The sequence below is a fragment of the Prinia subflava genome, chromosome 20 (genome assembly GCF_021018805.1).
Source record: "Prinia subflava isolate CZ2003 ecotype Zambia chromosome 20, Cam_Psub_1.2, whole genome shotgun sequence".
Taxonomy (NCBI): Eukaryota; Metazoa; Chordata; class Aves; order Passeriformes; family Cisticolidae; genus Prinia; species Prinia subflava.
In genome coordinates, this window is record NC_086266.1 from 7,536,815 (window position 1) to 7,562,217 (window position 25,403).

Genomic DNA, 25,403 nt, shown 5'->3' on the forward strand with positions numbered 1-25,403 from the left:
TGCTGAAATGCTCCTGGCTTTTTGGAAACCCCAAACTCCTCAGCTCAGCCTGTCCCCAGCAGTGCTGCCCACATGGGGCCCTGCCTCCAGCACAGCTATTTTTAAGCTGGATTTGCCACGGGAGAATCAAATCTCCTTTAGAAGGCTCTGACTGCAGCAGGCACATCCTGGGCTGTCCATCCAGAGGTGAGGACACCTCAGCTCCAGCCTTTCTTTGGGAAATCTCACCTTGATGCCCCTGGCTCTGAGGGAATGCTCATGCAAGGGGGAAAAGCAGATGAGTGATGGGCTCAACAAGATACAATCAGATTTTACAGGCAAAAAGCAGCAAGGTGGGGAATTACACCTGCAGTACAGAGCAGGCACAACTGAAAGCTCAACCCACCTGCCCAGTAAAGGCACAAGCTGCAGGCACTGGGACCAGGCTCTGGGTTCAGAGTCTCCTTCTCCACAGCACCTTAAAAGCTCACTCCAATTTATCCAGCACTTTTCCTTTAGCAGCAGAAAATAAAGTGGGTCAAAGGCAGCTTTTCGGCAGGAAAATCAATCTAAAATTACAACACTTGGGGGAACCAAGGCAGTGGTGAGAGAGAACACAGAGCACTGCCACCCCTGCACTCCTCCACCCCTGCACCTCCTCCTGGAAGAGGAGACCAGGAAGATTTTATAGCCCCTCCTTGCTCAGGCCTTGGGAGGACCATTTCTTCCCTCCTTCAGCCACCAGGTATTACAAGAGGCTGCAGTAAAAGCTCCTCAGCCCCAGTTTTGCTCTTTACCTTGGCTTAGTAACATAAGGAAGGGAGACTGAGCATTGCTGAGGTGAGAAGAAATATATTCTGCAAGCTCAGTCTGGAATCCAAAGAGACTAAGGAGAGCTTTACACAGGAATAAATCGCCCTCCCTGCCCAGGACAGGGGCACTCTGTCATGTCTCTGAGGAAAGATTCCACTGCACAGCATCCATAAGCGTTACTCTTTTTATTTCTCTTGCAGTGGAAATATGTCAGAGCCCAAACACAAAGCCATTTGATTTCCTGTGCTTGGAGTGTCTCACCTGGGCTGTTTTGGAGCCTTGATGAGGGGCTCTGCAATCTAAACTTTGTTTTGAGGCTTGCTGTGCTTTCTAAAGGAGACCTCAAGGTACAACAATGGAATGCACAGGCAGCCCTGGACTGTTATTCTCTGCTATAAATCCCTCCCTACCAACACTGAGCCTGTTTCCCTGAGCCAGTGCCAATGTGCTGGTTATGCAAAAACTCATCTGATGTACAGACAGCCCAAGGCTCTGCCATCCACAGAGGAGAAAAAAGTGGCATTACCACCACAAGAAAATGAAATCTTGTTTGAAACTCTTGCTGTTTTTTTCCAGCTGTACCTCCCAACCTGTCAAGAGCACTGGAAGCTGACAGGATGTTCAAAGACACCGTGCAGCAACCACGGCTACACCCTGTGGGTGTCCAGTGTGCTCAGAACAGGCACTAAAATACACCACAGACACCTTCATCTGTCTAAACCCAGCTTGTTGCTGGGTCTTAAATTTAGTTCTGGAGTTCTTTGCCACCTTTCTGACTTAGGGCTTTTCATAACCTTCTCCCTGAGTGCAGCAGCTCCCTGCAGAAATCATTCACCAGTCCCTGCTGGCTCCAAATTTTAATTCTCCAATGCTGCGCTTTCTCTTCCCCCAAAAAAACATTGCTTTATCATCCAGTTTCTCCTTGAAAGTTCCTGAGCTCCCAAACCTCCGTGGTTTCCTCTCCTCACCTTCCTTCTATTCATGTCCCAAGCTGTTTAAGAGGATTAGTGCAGGTGTGAGCAGGGAGACAACAATTGCTGCGTGTGCAGGGAATTCAGGAGCGTTTTTGTTTGCCACCCCTGGCTGTCATGTAAAGGAGGCCAAGGGAATCAGCAGGTTCCTGTTTTCCTCTCCACTTGCAAATGTGAAGTTCCCTGCTATGAGATTTCATGAGTGCCAAACGCTTTGCCAAAGGTTTTCAGATGATCTGGCTGGAGAGCAAGAAGTGTCAGACATCTCATTGCAAATTGGGTTCCCAGCCCAGTTTTGTCCTCAGAAGTGATTCAAAGGACTTTGAGAGGAACCCAGCTGTGCAGTGGTCTTCTCCTGCACTCCTGTTAGTACTTCCAAGAGGCCTGAAGTCTAAAATATCCTGAAATTAATCCTTTTGGCTTTATACCTGTCTGGTCTGTCTGACATCCCTCACTTGAATACTATTCATATTCTATGCAACATACTGTTCCCTTTTCCTTCTGTGCTTGCAGAAGAGAAATACAGATATAAAGAAAAGCAATTATTTTGCAAGTAAAACTAGATCCACCCAGGCTAAATCAGGCAGTTTTCTGGCATCATCTTAAAAAAGCAGGGCTCCAAGTACAACAGAGAAAAACGCAGCCTCCTCATGATGTGAGTGATCATCTGCTCTTCTTGCAGTTCTTTCATTTCTTATTCAGCTGCTTTGGAAACCTGAGGGGCAAAACTTCCCCTCCAGCCTCCCTTCAAGACCTGCAGACCAAATGGGTCAGAGCTCTTGTTTTTAAATATTAATTTTCACTACAACAGCACAGCCAGGCATTGCTCCCCTCTGGGAGGGGCAGGTGTCTGCTCCCTGCCTGCCCTCAGTAAGGGATTCCCACATGGAATAGCCAAGGCAGCCTCTTGCAGAGCTGATGGAAGGATTGGTCTCACTGGGACACTGGACAGAACAGGCAAGAAACCTGCCTGGTCAGGCTGCTGTGACCCTCAGCACCAAGGATGAGGATCCAGGATTTGTTCCAGACATTTGTCTGAGATCCACTGACCCCCCTCTCCTTTGTTCCTCCCAAAGTTTCTAACACCATCCTCCCAGCCTTTGAAAAGTGTAGGGAGAGATGGGGAATTCAGCCAAGGCAGTGATCCAAAGGGCTGGGGCTCTAAAGACACTGGTTCATTTGGAGTTTTGATGTGTTTTTAAAAAACAGGACAGAGTTTTCCAGACTGTTCTTAAACCTCCCATGGAAAGTTTGTTTGGACACCACACCAAAGGGCTGTTAAATATTTTCCCCAGAACCACAGAGAAATCAGCACTGGTCAGTGCACTGAGAGGTTAAACTGGCCCAGAATATTTCAGTGTTTAAATTAAGCAAACAAAATGAGCTTGTTCTCGTTCAGCCCTTCCAGCTGCAGCACAGAGGAGACGTGCCAGTGGCACAGGTGAGAGTGTTTCTGCAAGAAGGTTTTCACCTCAATCACACCTGACACAAATCCATTTTCCAGACTTGTTGCCACCACCAGCTGCAGGGTCAGACTCAAATACCAAACACAATTTGTTATCCCAGGCCAGACTAACAGCATTGACTTTTTTGGGCAGCCCAGCTCCAGTTCCAGTCACAGATCTCTCGCTCTTGGCACTGGCCAGACCTTGAGGAGACACAAGAGCTGCACCAGAGGGGGAAAAAATTGTGTGCTGGGGAGGCAGCACCAAGCAGAAACCTTCTTTGCTCCCCAATTTTTTTGACAGAAAACAGGCAAAGAAGTAGGAATCAGCATCAGTGAGAACAAACACAGTAAAAACTGAGGATGAGCTCAGTTCTTGATGTCCTGAGCACGGGCAGTGATTCCTTAGAGCAGTAAAAAGCAGAAAATCACTCACCCTCACGAAGCTGGCGGGAAACCATCCTTCCTCATCGTCGATCTGACCCCACCACCAGTCCTTGTTGGAAGCATCCAGGACCTTGATGACGTCTCCTGCTTTAAACGCCAACTCCCGGTTGGCCATGGTGACGTGATCCCATACTGCCTCAGCACTGACAATGGAACCACCACTGATCAGCTTGGGGAGAGAAGAGCACAGTCAGGGCAGGCCTGCAGCCCCAGCTCACACATGCACAGCAGCACACGCAGCAAAGCTCGCAGCACACAACACTGCCCTGCCAATTCCACCCCCACGCCTCGCCCTGGGCCATCCCCACTGCCCTCATCCTGCTCCCAGCCATGCCAGGCAAGCTCCAGGTGCCCCCAGGAGTCCCCCAGGGCCTGGCACCTCCCCTCCCACCTCCACACATGCACATCTGTCAGGGACAACTCCACTGGCAAAATGCACAGCTCCCAAAACCACCAAAAACCAGCCATGGTGTCCTGCAAAGGAATTTTCGCTTCAGTGGAAACGTCAGAGGCTTGGGGAGGCTTTCCATGCAGATCCAAGCAAAGTTAGTGCACGTATTTAGGAGGCTTTTTTTGAAACTGGAGCTGCCCATTTTAGTGCTGGGGATGTACTGACACCCCTCACTTCTGACATGCTGCTGACCTGCCCAGCCCTGGCAGCCCAGCCTAAGCTCTGCCCATGCTGGTCCTGGCTGTGGGGTCAGTCTGCATGGAGCAGACCCTGGACTGGTGCCAGCCTGGTGTCTGGCAGGACCTCGGGGACACCTCTGCCTGTGGAGCTTATGGGGCCTCAGAACTGCCCCAGCACAGCTCAGCTCTCCTTTGGGTCAGACATGAACTCCTGCTCCGTGCTGGCAGGAGGGATCATCCCAACACTGCTGGCTTCTCCAGCCATCCATCCCCGCCCAGGACACCCCTGCTCCTCTGACTGACAGCTGTGTGCTTTTAATAGAGTAATAAATTGTGTTTATTATTCCTGCCCACTGCAGGGCAGGAATATGTGTATTATTCCTGCCCACTGCAGGAATTCTGCCCCAGCAAATACAGATCTTCCCCATACGCTGAGCAGCCTGTCAGAGCCATCCTGGGCCTTGTTCTGCCACTGAGACACCCTGACCACGGACTTGGGCTCCCTCCAAGTCCCAGTCTGAGCTCACAGGGACCATTCCAGACCTTGTTGTGTGAGGCTTGAGAGCCTCAGCTCGTGGAGGAACACAAAGCACACAGACAATGACCCCTTGCCATGGGTAGGCAAGAGCAGAAGCTCTTAATGCAAGTCTGGCTTTCCCAAACCCCTGTTAATCACTGCCTGCACAGTGAGAACTTGAAGGAGCCCTTCTAGCACAGCTTCAGGTTCTCAGCATCAACAGAGAACATTGAAGCCTTGCAGACAATCCAGTCAACTGATTTACCATTTGCCTTGGACTGGCTTTCCTTTAAAAACCTGATCTCCTTGGCTTTGGGACAATCACAGCTGCAGTTCCAGCCCTTCAGTTGTAGAGGCAGCCACACAAAGCAGCAAGACCTGTGAGCTCTGCTGCTTAACCTGGCAGTGCCTTTCATCCTCAAAACCCAGATGGATCCAGTCAGTGGGCAGCAAAGTAAAGCTCTGTTCCTCCCACTTTCACTTTGACAAACTGACCCTTCTAATTCACCATCAGCTGTAGAAGAAACCTGTCCCCTTTGTGTGTCATACAGGGGATTTGTCCACACCAGCCTCACAAGGTCCTGGGACACCAGGCAGAAAACCAAGGCACAGCACAGGCACATCCCCCTCAGGTGGTGGCAGAGGGCACCTCCTGCCCCAGTGAGGGGTTACCCCATATCTGGGCTTTGGAGACAGAGCTGGAGCGAGCTGGGCACCAGAGGGTCCCACCAAAGCAGCAGCAGCTGCAGTCAGACAGGGCTGGAGCCCCAGCTCGCCCCAGGGCTGGGCTCAGCACAGCACGGGAGCCACATCTGGACAAGTGACACTTATGGAGACTGGTTTCTGATGGCAGGGCAACAGCTGGATGCTCAGAGGTGTTTCAGTGCCTCCTCACAACCCCTTGCTCTGCTCCCAGTCAAGGTGCCTGGATGCTCTCACAAATAGGGATCAGTTTAAAGCACAGAGAACGCCAGGACAGATCGAAGGGATGAGACTTCAGAGCTGAAGAAATACATGATACATCTGAGATCAGGTATCATTTATCTGTTCTTTTGCCAGGACTGAGCCCTCCTCCTTCACCAGTGCGTCCCATTTGCCATATTTAAGGATGCTGTCCAGGTGTGGTTTCCAGGTAAGGAATTTCTGCCCTTCCAGCCCCCAGCTTTTCCTTCCCCCAGGCATTTCACCAGCCTTTTCAGGCTTCCACGTACACTGCCTGCATTTTTCTGGAACACAGATGACCAGAATTGCAAATACTGTTCCCAAAGGGACCTTACCAGAGATTTGTGGAACAGCATGAAATATTTATTCCAGTGTCACAGAGATCTCCCAGTAATACCTCACATGTCCCCCTTCCCCATGGCCACCTCCCACCCGTGGCTCACAGTGATCCTGCACTCAGCTCCTCTCAGTGAATGCAGCAGAGTACGTTCTCTCTGGCTCAAAAATCAGTTTTCTTGTCAAAAAATGAATCGGGTTGGCCTGACACTTGTTCCTTTTGTTAATGCCATTGGGTATTTTAGTCCCTTTTGCACTGATGAGGAACCAGGAACAGAGCTATTACGCAGGAGCCGTGTTCCTGCTGCTTCTGCTTCAGCTGACAGAAACTCTGCTGTCACTTCACACACAGCCAGTTCTGGGCACAAACTGCCACAGAAACGTCACTGAGCCCAAACTTCAGAGGGACTGTGCTTCAAACCCTCCCAGCCTACTTAGCAAAAACCCATTCCAAAGCCTGAGGCACAAATGCCAGCTGTGAGGAGCAGGGCTTGGCCAGCGGTGAGGGCTGGCAGGGACAGCACAGGGACACACAGGGGGTCACACCTCAGCCTTTGTGTAACACACAGGACTGGCAGGGGCTTTCAGGGGATGGCAGGAGCTGGGGTGGCTTTGCAAGGTGCTTCTTCATCTCAAGGAGGTCTCCAAGTCCTTGGTTCTCACTGATCAGTGCCAGTGATCAGTGCCAGGTCCAGCCCAGCGCCTGGTCCTTGCTCTCGGCCCAAGGAAGGGATCCACAGCCCAGGAATCCTCCAAGCAAGCCTTGGCCTTTTGGAACACAAATCCAGCTCAGCCTGTACCAAAAGGACGGCGAGAACTGGAGCTGCAGCCATCCCACGTGCTGAGCCCATTGAGAGAATGTCAGGGCCCCAAATGAAAAGATCCAGTTTAATTTATCTTGCAAGACATCTTGCTGCATCCGTGGAGCCGTCCGGCTCTCTCAGGGCAGGGTTATGGAGACAGAACCTGACATCTGCAGCAGCAGGAGATGACAAACTGGAGAAAGGTCAGCATGAAATATTATTTTCTCAGAGAATTCATCACAGGAGCTCTTCATTCCAGAAAGTTCACTTCTCTCAGCTTCAAAGCTGGGCTTAGTGCTGTGGTCAGGGATATTCAGCCAAAGACCTTGAAAGGAACTTCTCTGCCATAAAGACAGATTCCCCCACACTGCAGCTGGACTCCCTGATAGCCAGTGAAGGGAAAGAGACACATCTGGAGTGTGATTCATCCCAGCTATTTCAGCAATCTACCTTCCAGCCAGGTGAATCATGCCCTAGAAATCACTCTGTGTTTAACTGGCTGAGGCAGAAGTTTACATTTCCCACATCTTAATGTTCATCCCATCTATGGTTTGGCCTTTGCCAAAACCAAAGAATGGAATTTAGGAATAATAATCACTATAGGAACAGTCATATATTAAAGCACACTCTCCCAGACACAGCAGTTTTCTTAGGGTGAAGGTTGATGGAAATAAAGTTATATTCTCTGTACCAACCAGAAGAATTCACAAAATCTTAGCCTTGTAAATTCACAAAAATTAGAACTTGGATACTTGGGAAAGTCCTAGCCATAGGAAAAGAGAAGCAGCAAGAAGAACTGCAGCAGGTGATGAGGACATTCAGTCTGACATCCCCTGAACACTGCCTGTCTGCCAGGTGGAAGTCCTGCTTCCTATTAAAATCAATTATTCTTGTCAGTTGCTTGTTCAAAGTAAAGAGCCCAAAGAGAAAATTCCTCAATGCTTTCACCTCGTAACATCAGTGCAGAAATGCCCAGGAGCATTTGGGAACTACAGACCTGAGAATAATGTTTCCTGCTCCACAGGAGCCTGCAGAGCACTTTTGGGGGTGGAGGAAAAACTTTCTCAGTGGGCAGAAGAGCAGATTAACTCTTGGGGAGTTGTGTGGGCTGGGCACCAGGCACTGGTCCAACAAACACCCAGCCACGGGCAAAGGGAATTCCAGGGCACAGAGAGGAGGGGCTTCCACATCCCAGCACCACAAACAAACAGATTTAATGAGGAAAAGAAAAAGGGCTAGAAGACAAGGCTCTCTCTAATTCCATGCACGGTGGTAAGCACACTAAGAACAGGGTGCATTAGCCCTGAACCACCAGGATCAGAGCCTCAGCATTCCCAGGGGTTTTCCCCACAGGTTTCCACAGCAAACCTCCAGTAACTCAGTCACAAACCCTCCCCCTACAGCTGCTCCTTCAAGACACTCCCAACACTCCAGCACAACAGGTGAATGCTCTGCAACAGCGAGCACGGCCAGCAGCAAGGAAGGAAACTATTCCTGCTGAAGGGCTTGGAGGATTCTGCTTTTTCTTCCCACCTGGTGTCATTTCCAGGATGGAATGTGGCCACTGGCAATAAAGAAATACATTAGAGGTGGTGCCAAAATAAAATGTCAACATCAACAAACAGTAAAAAAGGGGTTTAGGGGACTCTGCAAGGCCCTCCCTGTGCCAGGGCTGCTGAACTCTGTCCTCACCAGTGCTGGGAAAGCTCAGAAAGGTCCATCTGGCCAAAGATCCCCACTGCCTCCCTCTCCCCTTGCACTTTCCAAAGCCAAAGGGCTTTAATGTGACATTAATGCCACAGGGGAGCTTCCAAGTAATACAAAGGAGGTGCTCAAAAGTGGGAGTTTGACTCCAGATTTTACATTTTCTTTCCCGACCATGCCTTTGTGGCACATTTATCAAGACCAAAAACTGCCCCCATCAAAGTAAACAGGAAAATAAAGAACAAAAGGGATAACAGGAACAGCTCCCAGTTACAGGACCTGGTGGAATCTGTCTGACCCTGTTACTGGAGCAGGTCTGGAGCTAATCCACACGAGCCAACGGAGAGGAAGGGAGGGGAGGCCTCTCAGAGTCTGTATCCACAGCACATCCTGGGGAAAAAAGCCCAGGAACACACCTAGGATGGCTTCCCAAAGCCCAGAGTGACCTCTGAGCCAGGGTTACAGCTTCTCCCCAGCCACTGAGGGTTTGACTCTCTGAGCCATGACCCAGTCGCGTCCCTGCAGAGGGACTTTGCTCCAGCTCCACATGACAGCACCAACTGGAAAATTATTCTGGGGAATGGGTGAGCCTCTGCCTCCAATCTGTGCATTTTCTCTGGCTCTGCTCGCTTCCCAAGCCAGGATGCACAAGTGGACAAGAACATCTGCTCCACCTCAGCCCCTGCCTGCAGTGAGGCAGCCAAGGACTGAGCATCTTTGAGTGAAATCAGCCACTACTGCAACATTCTGCTAAATATTCCAAACTCATCAGCACTTAGTGGCTTCTTATGGGCCAGCTTGAAGAAGAAATCTGGGGCTTAGTGGACCCTGGAGACTGAAATGGGCACAAAAGAGCCATTCAAACCACTCTCACCTGTCCATACCTCTTCCAGGGATACATAATTACTGCAAGCCCACAAGATTCCACCCTGAGTTTTCAGCACAGAGCTTCTCACTGACCCAAAATGCACTTTTTTATGAAGAGTCACATTCCCCAAAACCCCTAAATAAATCTTTCATCATTCACCATCTGTTTAGAAAACTTCACAGACCTCAAAGTTTCCAGGACCATGGTCTCTGAACATGAATAATCTTAAGGCAGGAAAGTGTTTCTCTATTAGATCATTTATTACTGCATCAGTAGAGTTGTAACAGTAAAACACGAGAGCTCTGGGTAGTTCCCTTTCAAATCAGCGTTACATAAGCTGTGCCCTCCTCCACAGGAGCAGGATGCAGGAATAGGAGCAGGCTGGGAGGGGAAGAGGGAGAAATGTGGTGAGTGGATGCCATTTGTTCAGATTGTTCTGGCACAAAGATGCCCTTTATTCAGACAACATAAAAGCCCTGTAAAATCACTACAGCATTGCCCACACTGTGTTCACCAGGCCCCTCCACAATGGAGGCAGCCCAAACAGCTTCAAAGGAGGATACACAGAGCTGGTGTTCAAAGAAATCAGTGCTGGGGGGAAGGACAGGACACAGCAGAGCTCCACAGATCCCCAGCCAAGGGAGGGCACTGCCCTGCTCCCCGTGATCCCAGAGGGAAGGCACCTCACACTGCTCCACAGGCTGCTGGGGCTGGGGGTGTGCTGTGACCCCCAGATCCCCCTACAGCTCTGCTGGGATTCACTCCCTGAACTCCCAGCACAGCCATGCCCATGGAGTGAGGAGGGGAGCAGTGCATCCCGTGTTTCAGTCCCACGTCCTGCTGCTTCTCCCAGCCAGGACAGGGTCCTGGTGGGACTGGGAGTCTGCTGTCACCTCCTAGGTCCCTCCACAGCTCTGCTGGGACCCACTCCGTGCCCATGGAGTGAGGAGAGGAGCAGTGCATCCCATGCCTCAGTCCCACATCCTGCTGCCTCCCCCAGCCAGGACAGGGTCACACAAAGGGAGGAGCACAAGAGAACACCCCAGCCCATCCTGCTGCACTCCTGCTCTTGCAAAACCTCCCTGGAGTCCCTCTGATGCTGTGTTTATTTTTAAACCTCTCATCAGGAATTATACAAAGTGAATAATGCCCAATCTCAGTGAATGGTCCCACGGCTCATTCACCAAACACAGGGGAGGGCAGCTCCACTTGATTTGCTCATTCTCTCATGAGGTGCAATCACCCAAAGGTTAAGCACAAGTCACACAATTTCCCTTTCTGCTTTCAAGCCCTTTGATGAATTTAACTAATGACTGGATTTCAGCTGAAAGAGGCTGATTGGAGTGAAAGTCTCCCATATCCCATATGCTGGGAAGGCTGCCACACTTGGTTGGAAGCTTTATCTATCTTTTATTTATCTCTATGTTACGTGGAGAGTCAGTACAGACAGAAAGGCTCCTCAGGACTGCGTTGCTCTATTTTCCATTGATTTACACTTTCTTGAGAAGATCTCACCTGGCAGCCAGGAAATGACCTGGCCTCAGCCAGGCTGCAGCAGCAGAGCCCAGGGGATGGCATTAGTCTCATTTTCCACCTTATTATGATTATTGCCCATGTCATTCCTATTAATAACAGCAGCCACACGGCAGGGCCGTGGGTGGAGAGCTGAGTAAAACCCTGGCAGCAGCAAGGAGGAGAATGGAAGGTGGCAACAAGGCGGAGGGACCCCACTGAAGCACAGCCCATGCAGGTTTGAGCTGTTTGGATGAAGCAAATGTCACCCTGATCGCTTCCCAAGCCCTCCCGTGGAGGGGACACATTAAGCCTCCCCTTGCCTCATGACACACCTTTCCTGTAGAGTAATTACAAATAACCATTTGCCATCATCTTTTAGCTCAGATAAATGATGAGGCTGGGGCTGGAAGTCCAAGTTTGAACTGCTCCAGGGCCAGCAGCACCTTCAGCAAGCAGAGGCAAGGCAGCTGCCAGTGCTGTGGGCTCGGGGCTGGCAGGGGCTGTCAGCACAGATCCCTCACTGCAGCACTCAGCGACAAACAATAAACACTCTCCAAGACCCAAACCTCAGATACTCACACAAATCCCAGCCCCCTGCCCCCAGAAGGGACTCCTGACATTCCCAAGCCAAGGCCACAACAGCCTCAAAGACCTGGAGCTGGACTGAAATCCCTCCTGTGCAGGGGGCTGGAGCTGGGCTTTGATTTGCACCCAGTCCAGTGTCACTGGCTGGGCCTGCAGGATGCTGGCTGGCTGGGAGCAGTCAGAATTCCCAAGGTGTGTTCCCAGTGCCATAAATTCCCAGCCCAGCAAGCACTGGGCCCAGTAACATCGAGGCACCGTGTGCAGCCCATGGCAGCACCCACGGGAGGAGGGGTCTGGTTCTCTCTCAGTCACCCAAGGGGCAGAGTAAGGCAGAGGAGCAAAGAGAATATTACTAAAGAGAAATAAACATTACTAAACAGATATAAATATTAGAGAATAGATACAAATTTGGCTCTGGGAATGTACAGAGAAGGACAAGATGCTGCTGGGGAATGCTGAGCCCTGGGATGAGGGACACAGCGTGGACAAACAGCATCAACACCACCCTGAGCATCCCTCTGCCCGTGGTGCAGCCAATCCACAGCCTCCAAACCCTCCATGGATGACCAAAGACTTGACTGGAAATGTCAGCAATGCCAAATCCAGGCTCATTTTACCCCAAAAGCCTGCCCTGATTCAAACTGGAAAGCCAACAACTGCCCTGCCATGGATCAGATTGTGGGAAAACTGAGTTCATTTGAGCAACCGAATGGAAGAGGTTGAGGAGATAAAATTGTCATTGCTCTGAGGAAAGCAAGAGTAACCCACGTTTCAAAGGATATTTATGTTAAAATGTACATCACCTGTTACTCTGGACGTGGAAGTTTCCAAAGCAGAAAGGAATTAAGGAGAAAATGGCACAGATGACTCCCAGTGGATTGAATTATTTAACACAACTCCTTACAAAGGGACAACACAGGGATCTGCTCATCCCAGACGTGGGATCTGTATCCCTGCAGCTGCACAAGGGCCTCCAGCCAGCCCAAGGCTGGTGACACACAGCTAAGCCATGCAGCTGTCCCCAGCAGGAGCGATGGCACCGAGACACACACCAGGAGCACCCAGGCAGCTATCCCCTCACCCAGATCCAGGAATTCTCAGGGAAATGAAGAAAGTAACAGGAGCAGAACTCATGAAACTCTGTGTGGATGCTTTGTCCTCTGAAAGCTGACACAGCTGACCAGGTCTGAAAATCAGGGAAGTGAATGAATTCAAAGGCAGGGCTGTTAATACAAAGCAGGAACATCACTCCTGCATGGCCAAGAACAGGGAAGCAGCAGCAAGAGCCCCTTTGTGACTGAGTCACTGCAATGTGTTCTAAAACCCCACTTAATAATGAAGCAGAGGCCTGGATTGTGTCATGCTGGACCACAATGTATTAAACACATCCCCAGGAATCCTCAATAATGCATAACTCCCATATATTGGTATTGTAGTAAGAGGCCAACATGTTAATATTAAAAAAAAAAAAAAAGATATTTTTAGTACTGAGAACTTGGAACTTGAAAAGTGGTGGCTGTTATTAGTGCAAATCAATGCCCAGGCTGGATTAAAGTCCAGATGAATGTATTACACTGATTAAATTCACCACCTGGGCTCCTTATTTGCTGTTCTCATCTCCTGGTTTCTCAGGGTAAGTCCCTGCAGCTCCCATCTAACACAGACCAGGAGGGGCTGGTTGGCAGAGGAGGGCAACGACATCTACAAACTGTTCACAGAGCCTGAACTCACAAAAAATGTCATTAAAGGAAGCACAAAGGGAGCAATGGCTGGAGAAGCAACACGTGGCCCCAGGAACCAGCCTGGGCTTTGGGTGACTGCAAGGGCAGTGACAGCCTTTCCTCCCAAGCCAGGGGCAAGGAGAGCCCATCCAGCTGCTCCTGTGCAAACCAAGAGCCACCCACGGAAAAATCCCATTGATTCCACTTCCAGGAACAAAAGGAAAAACCAGCATGAGCACCCAGAATAAGAAATGGACAGAAAAGGCTACGTGATGATATTCATGAGAATTATTCCAGCAAAACCACGAGTCTTCCTCATGATTTTCAGGATTCCAGCACCTGGACCAAAAAGCAGCCACGGGTATCCCTGAGGGAGCACAGGGATGAGCAGTCCCTGCCATCCAGCACCCCATGCTGGCAGCAAGGGCACAGCAAAAACCCAGGCAGGCACACCTCAGGTGCTCACATCTCACACCCACATCTCACCTTCCATTCCCCAGCTCCTGAGAGGGCAAAGAGGCAGGACTTCAAAGGGATAAAGGCAGGAGATAAGAGCAAAGCAGCTTGTCCCCTTGAGATGCTTGTTGAGCCAAAGCCTGTGGCATCCTCTGGCTCTCTGAGTGGCTCTTGGAGCCCTCTGAGCTCACCAGGCTCCTGGAGTGGCCCAGGAACATCCTGCCCCATGCTCTGCCTCACTCAGAGCTGGGAAGCACTGAACACTCCCAGAGCAAACCCTGCCCTCCTGCTGGCTTTGGGAAGCAGCACCTGGGGCCATGGAGAGCAAAGGGGGTGGCACTGCAGGGCCACCTTTGTCCCTTGGTTCCCACAGTGGCACTGCAGGTGGGATCTGACATGGTGTTCTCACTCCCAGAACCTTTTCCTCCCTCCTGAAGGGACAGTGCTGTCTCGTCAGGAAGGTAATGACTGGATGCTCGTTAGAGGCACGGGATTGTCTCACAGATTGCCATCGGATCCTGTAAGCCTATTACAGGGATTGGCCAGATCAGCACACGGATATGCAGCCTTGCACCTCTAAGCTGCTTTGCTCAGCTCAGCCTAGGAATGAACAGGAGTCACTGGCTGAAGGCTCCTCAGATTCCATGGATAGCTGCCACAAAATGTCCCCTCCAACAGGACCAACTCAAGGCAGCCCACAGCCCGCTTCCTCAGTTGGGCCACCCTTGGATGACACTTCCACAGGATGCTAAGGTCATGTCAGGTGTTTTTCCAAGCCATCACCACATTCTGACCCAGGAGCTCCTCCCCAGGCCCCTGGGCTGCTCAGGGAGCCAGCAGCAACCCAGGCACAGTGAGAACAGCCAGGAGAATTCCTCATCCTCCTGCTCCCATCTCCGAACTTCACAGCTGCCTGCACAGCCCCACACCCTGCGAGCTCAGAGCTCTGGCAGGAGCCCTGAAAGCCCTGACAGAGGGGCTGCACCAGGACACGTCAGTGTCACCTCATCCATTGTGTAATTGTCCCTTTCCCCTCCCTCCAGGTCATGCTGCACAAGCAAGTGCTGTCCCTTCCCTGTGCCACTTCACCTCGTCATGAGGCCACATTTGCTGCCTGGTGCAAGGAATTGAGCACCTGGGTGGTGCTGGAGAGAACAGCTCTGTACCAAGATAATTCTATTCAAAGTCTAGAGGGCAAAGCTGTCACAGATGAAGTATGTCTGTGTATTATCTGTTGGCAAACACGGGACATAATGGCAGCCACTCAACTTAATGGCTCGAATTCCAGCTCCTCCAAACGAGCCCATCACTGCTGCATGTAATCACAAAATGTATTTAAAAGTATAATTTCCATCCAAAAGGACCAGAGCTGGAGCAATATGACTCATGCAGCTCCCTGTGCATCGGGAAACATGTCAGGAAGCCTGGGAATTTGTGAGTTTGTTGCCATCTGTGTAGAAACTGGGCCGTGGACACGATTCCTCAAACCATCCCTGGCATCCATGCGAGTCTGGAGACTGCTGAGCCCCCAGAGCCAGGCCCCTGCCTCTGCACCCAAGGGAGCAGAAACCCTCTGTGAAGCTGCATGTGAAGCACAGGGATACCAGTATTAAAGAGAAAGGCAATGGAATTAAAAGGCATCTCTCCCCATGCACCTATTCCAGCACTCCAGAGCTCCACAGTTACAGCTGCAAACTCAGCTCCGTTTCTGCCATAACAAAATCATCTCCACAGCATAATTAGTGTGCTCGTGTTAAAATGGGTACAAATGCAGGGAAAGAGGCTTCCAAATATGATTTGTTTTTCAAGACAACATGATGTTTTCCCTGGTTAATAGATTCGATTCATTAAGGAGTAACAAGAGCCAAGCACCACTTGCAGCAAACCTTGCTGCTTTTAGCAGCGAATAATCCATCCCCAGACTGGTTTACACACCATCCTTTTTTACCTGCTATGGCTTGACAACCTTTTTTTAGTCTAACTTGCCTACACATGGCTTACAAAATACCTGTTCTGTAACTACTGCTTATTCCTAATTTCCTTAATGGCTCAATTAAGTCCTCTGGCACTGCTCTGCTCCAGGACTGGATGACTTCCACATTCACACGCAATTTTCAAGATAGTTGGATAGTTTGTGTGAGCAGGTATTTGCACTAGGATTTGCAACACTCTCTCAGGGCAAACATCTGAGTTGTCTGAAGGGGTTTTGAATGAATGATTTCCTGTGTTATCCACCTTCCCCTAGAAATAACGCTCCATCTGTTCATGGAACAGTTCCCTTCTCTTACCGAGGCAGGATGAAGGTCACGCAAGGGAAAGAAAAATTTGCACATCCCCAACGCCCTCCAACAAAACACAAGGCACGTACCTGGCCAAGGTCATTAAGCAGTCAGGGGAAGAAATACAGCTGTCAGGTTAAGGGGAGTGAGTAATCACCCAGTGCATCATTGCTGCGACAAGCACCCCAGGACACGGGCTGGAGTCACAACATGTCCTGTGCAATTAATCACTAATCACAACATGCTACAGAGAAGTCAAATGGCAACTCCAAAGGTGAACCAAAATGTTACTTTTAAAACACCTAAGCTTAAAAAAACCCCTCAAACCTGAAAAAATCTCAATTCTCCAATCTGAGGGGAAAGGCAAATGGAGTGTGTATAAAATCCCTAGCAGCCTCTGGGAGGAAAGCAGCTCCTCTGGGACACGATTCACCCCAGAGGAACTGGCAGAGGCAGAGCCCATGTGAAGCTAATCCCTGGCTGTGCTGACATGGAAGATGTGTCCTTTCCCTGGCCTGTCCCACTACAGAACCCTGCCCTGAGTCCCAGCAGGTTTCCATGCAAACATGGAAATGCTCATCCATGTTTCTACACTCGTCCTCCCCAGCTCCCTGTGCAGAGCTCCTGCCTGGGCTGAGCTCTCTCCTCCCTGAATGTTTGGAATAACCACTGGCAGTAAATTGGTCACTCATAGCAGCCCTCGACCCAGGAGCACTCCAGTCCCAGAGTTAACACATCATCAAGGCTGGAAAACAGCTCTGAGGTCATCAGATCCAACCTTTGACTGGATGCCACCACACCATGGACTGCCAGGGAGGAGCAGGCTAAATACAAGTCCTGCTCTGCCTTCAGTTCAGGAATGATCCAGGAGCCTCACGGACACCTGGGCTCCTGCTCTGAAGAAAAGCAACCACCTTCCCTCTCAGTCAGATCTTCAAAGCATCCTTGCTTTCCCTCAAAGGAAAGGTTTTCCTTCAAAGGAAAGGTGCCTGCAGGAGCAGCACTGGATGGGCTGTGGCAGCTCTTGGTGGAGCGCTGGGGATCTGATCCACCCCCAGGACTGCCCAAACTGCAGGAGGTTCCTGCTGTTCCCTCCTCGGACAGCACTGGGAGAGGCTGGGATTTCCAATCCTCCTGCACCCAGCTGAGCACAGCCAGCCTTGTGTGGGGCTCAGTGAGGAGTGACACCAAACCCCGCGGGACATCTCAGGTTCTCCCTTTCAGGAACACACAGCCCTGGTGGCTGATGGACAGCTCCAGTGTTGCTTTCCCTTCCTGGAGCAAAACTGGAGGAAAGCACAAATGGCAGTCCAGGAGGTTGGCACACACAGGTACAGAGAGATTTGAGAGCACACAGAGCTTGGGTCTGGATTGAAATGTGCCCAAATGGAGCTGTCAAGGCTGAGTCCAAGGAATTCCCATCCAAGGAATTCCCATCCAAGGATCCACTCAGGCTCAGCCTCAGCTATTCCATGTATTATTTGCCTGGCAAGCAGTCCACACTCAATTAGATCCAGTATATAATTCTTATTCCTTTCAGACGTAGGTTTTGCCAACTCAGAACATGGAAAGGATGCCTTAAAGGATTGGTAGTTCTAGGACAGGAATATCCAGAAAAGAGACCAAATAATGAAGGTCAGAGATTTTGACCTAATGGGATATCTCCAGCTCTTCTCAGTGTGATTTTTTTTCCCAGCTAAAAGCAGAAGTTGAGTGTGTGAGCTTCCCTCAGATGTTCCGTGTGGTGGGCAGGTCATACTAACCCCACTATGGATGGGACAAGTATGGCAAAGGGATTCACCCAGAGAATTCACAGGAATTTTGCAATGCAGTACCACAGGATATTACATTAATTGATAGTGAAATATGCCAAGATCTCTGAAATAAAACTTTAGCTAGAGTTATTTTGACTAATAGCTGAAAATCAGAGCATGTAGCCTCACTGCTCTGCAGCCCATTTCATTCCTCTCTATCACTGGAGCAATTTCCAAATATTCCCAAGGCTATGCCAAGTCCTGCTCCGCTATCTAATTTACCATCATTAGGAACTGATTCTGCTCTTTGAAGGCGTCCAAGATGTTCTCTTCAGGAAAGTGCTTGCTAAGTACCCTCCTGAAGACATCTGTAAGGAATTTTTACTACTGGCCTAGATATTTACTCCACCTGGAAGAATTAAGTGGCTCTAAGGAGCTTTTAGTTGAAGTAAATCCTCATTTAAACAAGCCCCAGGAAAATGGACAGGGAGTTCCAATTGCCTCATTTGCTTTTGTTTTATGACCCACTCAGAAGAAAAGAAACAGGGAAGATGGAATGTGATCTGTGTCTCCCAGGTTTCTGTTGCTATTCCGTCCCTCACTCCTCAGTGCTCTTCTCTCCTCCAGCACTGCCATGGAAACCATAAATTATCCCACTCTCACAAATTTGCACGATCATTTTTATGATCAGCGCTGCTCAAGAAAGGATCTGCCTTCCTGGAACTGCACAGCTGGGGCAGCCAGGATGTGCACCCAAAGGAAAGAACTTTGGAAAAGAGCTGGCACTGGACAAAGGTGCCAGTGGCAATAGGGGTGGGATGAGCAACTGGGCAAGTGCCTCCATGGTCAGGCCTGGTGGAAAAAAAAACCCTTCTCCTTCCTATTTCATCTGTAATAGCTGGAGTCAGGGAGAACATGGAGATCTCAAAAGCATGGAGAGAATTTTCCTTGGGTTTATGTTTGCTGGGCTGCTTTCCTGGCTCTTTCCTGTGTTTCCCAGGGCTGGCACAGGTGGAGGAGGCTGGCCCAAGACTCCTGGTACCCCACAGGAGATGGTACCACTTCCACACTAACATGATGGAAAAAAGGATCATTTCCCCTCCAGTTCAGCTGCAGTCTTTGATAACCTGGATCACAGACTGAGTCTGCTGTCACACAGGTTTAGGATCCTGTGATGCAGCACAAAGCAATAAAAAACAAGCACAAAAAACCAAAGCAAACATTTTTACGGTCTTTAATACCTTTCCACCTCCACTGCAGTGTGGAAGAGGTGATGCTCTTCCCTGACATTCTCTGCTGCTATCAAACAGGGAAACCTCAGGAATGCATCTGAGAACTGAGAAACAGCTGATAAACAGGAAGCAAATTCATTCCAACCCCATATTCAATGGGAGAGACGCTCCCAGGGCAAGGAATCACAGGAGCAGTGGTGGCAGGGAGTCAGAGGGGAGTCGGGATGCACAAAAATGAGAGCAAGATCCATGGGAGGCTGTAACATTCCCTCCTCCATGGCCTGTTCTGCACCAAGCAACTTCATTCCAGACAGATATCGACAGCGTGGGAGGCATTCAGAGAAAAAGCAACAAATTTTATCAGAGGTTCTGGAAGGATTAATACCCAGGAAAAGATTAAACCCGTTAAAAGCTCAGCTAAACTCCCATTTCAGAGCCTGCTAACACAGCTTCAATAGTTCCAGAGAGGTATTAGTTATGTAAAATGGGGAGAGCTGGGAGTCTGAAATGGAGAAAGGCTCCATTTTAACCATCTGAAAGGAAAACACCAACAATGGATTTCAAAGAGAGGATCAACAAGGTGAGAAACAAAAACTAAATTAAGGAACTGTCCCAAGGCAGTCCAGGAAGGCTGGAGGGAGCAGAGCCAGGGAAGAGTCCCTCTCTTCTCCAGGAACCAGAACTCTTCAAACCATGAGAGCTTTGGATCCCCCTGCCCCCAGCAGCCCCAGCATCCTTGCTGGAAGGAACACAGCAAAAATTGCCAAAAACTTGAGGCAATTCCTTCAAAATCTTCATGCTTTTGTGCCAACAGCCTGTGGCTGTTTGGCTGTTCAGCCTCACCTTTTCCACCCCTCTGGAAATTCACTTGTCCCAAAAGGTATCTAAGCACTTGGACACATCTTCCTTCTCTCCATAAAAAGGCAAAAAATATTCCCATCTCTGTTATTTATTACACTCCTTGGAAATGCAGCTCCTCAAACAACTTTTAACAACTCAAATCACCAGCCAGTAAATCCAGAGGACATTTGTCAATGTTTCAAAGCACTTTAGTGCCCAAGATAGCTGTAATTAAGTAAGAATATATATATACATATATATATATAAATACTGCAGAATATTGCAATAAAGGTGTCTGCACTATCGCTAGTGCCAGCTTAGAGCACTGTTGCACTGGACAATGCTCCTGGGGTCACTCAGAGGAAGAACTGGGAATATATTTTTGTACTTGGAGCTGGAGGAATTAAAATCCAAATTAGGTGCTGGTATCAGGCTTGGGCACGGGTGTATTCAGGGAACAGCAGCTATCCAGGGGAAAGGAAGATTTTCCTGGATGCAGCATTCCTGTTTCACAGGGGCAACCAAATAAAGAGCAAATAAATGCACCTGCTTTTCTGTGAGCTCTGGACACTGGGAACACATTTTCCAGGAGCTCCTGTGTCCATCCAAAGCTGCTCAGGTGTGCACTGGGCACCTGTGGCCACCAGCGGGGACCTGTGCACGCTGTCACCCAGCACAGGTACCTAAGGACAGGCTTCCCAGGGGAGCACAGATCTGTCACAAGGAAAGGCACAACCCTGCAGTGCCCAGAGATCAGGAGAGGCTGAAGTCTCATGGGAGAACGTCCTTCAGTCCTTATCCCATTTGTCCTGCTGAAAACTTGGGGAAAGACAGATTCCAGCCGCTCGGGATGGCAGCACTGTCCCCACTGTCCTTCCTCTCCAGCCAGGGACATGCACCAGAGCAGCCAAACCCACAACCACTCAGCCAAAACCAAAGCTGTTCCTGCTGCTGACACCCCAAATTCTCCTGCAGTAGCTCAGTGTAACAACCACTCTGTCCTGGAGCCACAGCCCCAGGGAAAACCCCTCAGCTCCCCACCTGCAAATGTCACAACCCCCAAGTGCCAACAGTTCCAGGACCTCTTGGTGCTGAAGGCAGCAGAGAGTTTGGAAATCTCACTAAAGAGCCCTAAAGCAGAGTCATTATTTCCTAAGGCTCCTTTTGGCTCCAGGTAATTGCTGCAGGCACAAACGGACCGAGGCAGGCAGCAGTGGGATCACAGGTCTCCACCAAACCTTGTTAGGTTGTGGCCATCACCAGGCAGGAGCTGGCGAGCCACAGCTCCAGCTCATTAAACCTGCAGGAGGGGAGCACTCAGCGAGTCTGAGGACAATTATCCAAGGCAGAATTTTACCAGGACGCTGTGACTTAACCAGTGCCTTGTGCATGAAGTGCTGAAGGAGCTTAATCGTCACCACTGATGAGAACCCACTCCGTGACTCATCCCCAGCACACAGGGGCTCCTTCTCCCACTCCTGATTTACCTCCAAGGCCACCACTCCACCACCAGGACCACGCTGGGAAGAGGCATTTGCTCTTCCCATTTCCTCTGCTGGACCCATGGTTTCCATTTGGGCCCATCTCTAACAGCTACAGCCACCAGGGGAACCGGAGCGAGAGCCAGCAGAGGGGGCTGGAATTTGGGAGGAGTCCTCAGGAACTGGAGGTTTTTTCCTGACATAAAATAATGTAGTCCTTAAATGTGCATTTTCCAATTCTTTCAAGCATTTAACTTCTAAAATTGACTTGGGCTTAATTTAATCTTTTAAACACCAAAAAAACCCTGAGTTAAAATGTCGTAACAAGGAAAAAAAAAAGGAACAAAAAAGCGTAACGGCTTGAGTTATGCTCTTAGACATTTGTCAGGATAATTTTACTCCTTTGGAAAACACAAACCCTTTCCAAATGGTGAGCAGGGTTTCAGTCTGAAAGCTGCAAGGACAGAGAAACCCAGGTTTGTGTTATCTGAGGCACTGCGAGCTCCCATCCCCATGCACACCTTCGGAGTGGCCATGCCCAGCTCTTCCTCCCGTATCAATCCTGTCAAATTAATTCATCAGCAAGGACAGATTTTTTTTTTCCTGGCTACTGTGCGTTAATTAGTGCAAGGGTTGCCATGGGAACCCAGCAACACTCGTTAGCACCACAGAATTCACCATGTTGGAAAGGAACGTGGGCAAGAGCCCCGCAGCAGGCGCAACAACGGGCGCCAGGGCTGGGCACGTGCTGCAGCCAGACTGGTGCTCTGATGGAGGCTGGGACAGCTCTCTGCTCGGTGTAAGTTGGAAAAACTCCTAAAAAGCTGGATATTGCATGGATCTGTGGTGATGGGACAAGAGGGAATGGCTTTAAGCTGAAGGAGAGTAGATTTAAAGAGAATATTGAGAAGAAGTTCTTCCCTGCGAGGGTGGGCAGGCCCTGGCACAGGGTGCCCAGAGCAGCTGTGGCTGCCCCTGGATCCCTGGCAGTGCCCAAGGCCAGGCTGGACAGGGCTTGGAGCAGCCTGGGACAGTGGAAGGTGTTCCTGCCCATGGCAGGGGGTGGCACTGGGTGGGCTTTAAGGTCCCTTCCAATCCAAATCCTTCTGGGATTCTGTGACATCAGGACCAGTTACTGTGAGGATGAGTATGAGCAAAGGCTCTGTTTTCCTGCTTTTTAACAAATACAATTTAGGACCCTGGCAGGAGTCAGAGTGAAGCAAAACAGGTTAAGCTGAAAGTGTATGAAAAAAGATCAGGCATGTGCTCAGCCCCAGGCACTCACTGCAAATAATTATCAATAATTATCAACAAACCTTGTCCAGCTTAAAGCCTGTGGCACAAACTGCTGTCAGCAGCAGGGTGAGCCCATGGCAGTGACCAGGCTGCCTGGAGGGATCTCCACTGCCCAGCCCCTGTCCTTCTGGATTTGCAGCCCTGTGACACCCCAAGGGTGGTTTCTCCATCATCACATTCCTGCCTGGTGACCACATACTCCTCCTCAGAGTCTGGATTTTGCTGGGATCATCCCCTGCCTGCTGGTTCTTTCCCCTGAAGCAGCTCAGCTCAGCAGCTCTGTCCTCAGAGCATTCCCAGGGCAGCTCCTGCTCCACCAGCACCCTGCCAGGCCAGCCAAGGCTCCCTGTGCTCACCTCCACAGACACATCCCTCACTCCCCCATCCCTGGCCCTGCTCCAGCTCAAACACACTCCTGGGGAACGCTGCCCATCATCTGCCCCAGCCTGAGCGAGGCTGCACCACGTCTGGTACACGGCATTCATCTCTCCTGGAAATTCATATTCCAATCCATCCTTGGATCATACCTTGCTTTTTCCTGGCCATGTCACACTGTCAGCCTTTGATCCCCTGATGGAGGCCAGGCTTTGTCCTGGGCACAGGCTGGAGCTGCAGCAGGCACTGCTCTCCCTGGGAGCCCCACGCTGCTCCCTGTGCTGCCAGGGACCTCAGACCTGCTGATCTGGAACCCGGGGAATATCCCACATCCTCCTCTGCAGGAAATTCAAGGCTTCAACCACCTCTCTAAATAGTCCACCTTCACTATCTGGGTAAAATTAGACCCAAATCTCAGCACTGTAATTGGGAAGATATTTCAGAAGCAGAACAAGATCCCAGCTTCCTCCAGCCAACAAATCCTGAAATAAAGCTGGGATTTGCCTGCACTTTGCCCAGCCAGTTCCTGAGGAATGCAAGGCCAGGTGCTCACCAGAAGGTCAAGGCAGAGTTCCCTCTCCTCCACTTGCTGGAAGCGAATTTTGGCTTTTCCATCATGTGAAATAGCAGAGACCACAGGCAGAGCCCACCCTGCTGAGGGCACCCACCTTCCCCCTGCACCTACAAACACTCCACAAGGAAGGGGAAGCCAGATATGATATTTTAACCCTTCTCCCTTTCTTCCTCTGCAGAAGAGTACACATGGCTCGTGTCAAATCCTACAGAAGGAACAAGGAACCAGTCCTGAACATGTCCCTGTAGAAGGTGTGGTGGCTTCCCACACAATCCCACCTCCAAACACCTCCTCCTACTGCAGGACTGCTTCCCACTCAGCAGATCCTCCTCTCTCACACCTCAGCCAGTGCCACAGCTCAGCACATCTGTGTAATGAGAACCAACCCACACAGCTCTGGATTTTAAGTGAAAGAAAGGAATGTTCAGGTTCACCAGAGCAAGTCATGTGGGCAAGCTCAGCTACTCCAGCAGTATCCACATTAAGAAAATTTAATTTCACCAAGCCATTAAAGAAAACAAGCAGAAAAAGATCCCCACTGCCAAGTTTCTCTAGCCCTTCACATCATTTTCTAGCAACCCACCCGCAGGAGTTTTTCTCATCTTCAATAAATAGTCATTTTTGCACCTAAGGGAAGATAAAAACATTTTCTATACTTTCAAACCTTCTCTGGCATAAATACCCTCCAAACTCCGGGGAAAAAACATTTGGGCCTTGTGCTAAAAGCTCCAGAAACTTTCCTTAACAGGCTGATGTTTCTGCAGTGACTCGCTTTCCTCTTACATAATTCAAGGGCCCAAAAAATACATCAACAGTGAGGAACACAAATGCTAAACCAGGGCTGGTCTCCAAAGCCCAACTGAATGGAAAACCTGAACCAAGAGAGACTCAGCTTCTGGAAAAACAACTTTTTGACAGCGCAGAGCATCTCCCACACCCCCGCGCCCGCTGCTCTACCTCAGGTCAGAGGGACTCAGAGCTTTCATGTCACACAGTCCAAGTGGAGAGAGCCCTCCTCAAACCAAGGGCACTAATTATATTAATGAAGGTTTAAGGTCAGTACATCCCCATCAAGCTCAAATGCTGTTTCTTGAATTAATAGTTCTCCGTCCAGTTTCAAGCAGATGGGAATCCAGAAAGCACCAGCGGAGCTGGGAAATCAATGTCAATATGCTAAATCCAGCAGATTTAATTTCTGAGCTTTAGGAGAGTGAATGAGATCAGGATTGGGTCTTCTTGTGCCAGGGCAGGATTGGGTTACCCACTCCTGCAGGATTCCTGGTAAAGGGAAGAATAACAAGGGAGATCAAGAATTAAGGGGAATGAAGAAAGTAGACAGGTCATCCAAATTTGCAACAAGATGTGACTATACTTGGATAATTCCCAGGCATTTTGTGAGTATCCAAGCCAAAAAAAAATCCAGGAAAAAATAGTGAACATGCACACAGCCCGAGGGGCCACAGCCATGCACTACCAACCCTGTACATGCAGAGGTGCAGGTACAGCCCACACACAGTAATGCCATGATCTGAGTCCAGCTGCTCCAGGCCACAATTCCTTATCCAGAGTGGGTTTATGGACTTTTTATGTCTTTATTACAGAGAGAGCCCCAAAGCTCCTGTAAACTGCTCCTTGGGTGGGTGTGGGGCTGTGGTTGTGCCCCTCAGAGCCAAGCCTGGGTTAACCCAGGGCCAGTCACACCCTGCTCTGGACACACTCCCTGCCACCCTTGGAGCTGTGTCTCCTCCCCAGAGCTCCCACCCAGCTGGAAGTGCTGTCACTGAGGCCAGGACCTGCCTGAAGGAAGGGCTGGGGACAGGCAGGCAGAGGTTAAAGCAGAG

The 25,403-nt window shown here is 50.0% G+C and overlaps 1 protein-coding gene across 4 annotated transcripts in view; it reads right to left on the minus strand.

Moving 5' to 3' along the window:
* Positions 1–25,403, minus strand: part of ARHGEF9 (Cdc42 guanine nucleotide exchange factor 9) — a 192,449-nt gene that overhangs the window by 55,979 nt on the left and 111,067 nt on the right. For all 4 annotated transcript variants that reach the window (XM_063416581.1, XM_063416580.1, XM_063416583.1 and 1 more), the window contains one exon: positions 3,644–3,823. In XM_063416581.1, the coding sequence (XP_063272651.1) occupies positions 3,644–3,823 (180 nt within the window). The remainder of the gene's footprint in view (positions 1–3,643; positions 3,824–25,403) is intronic.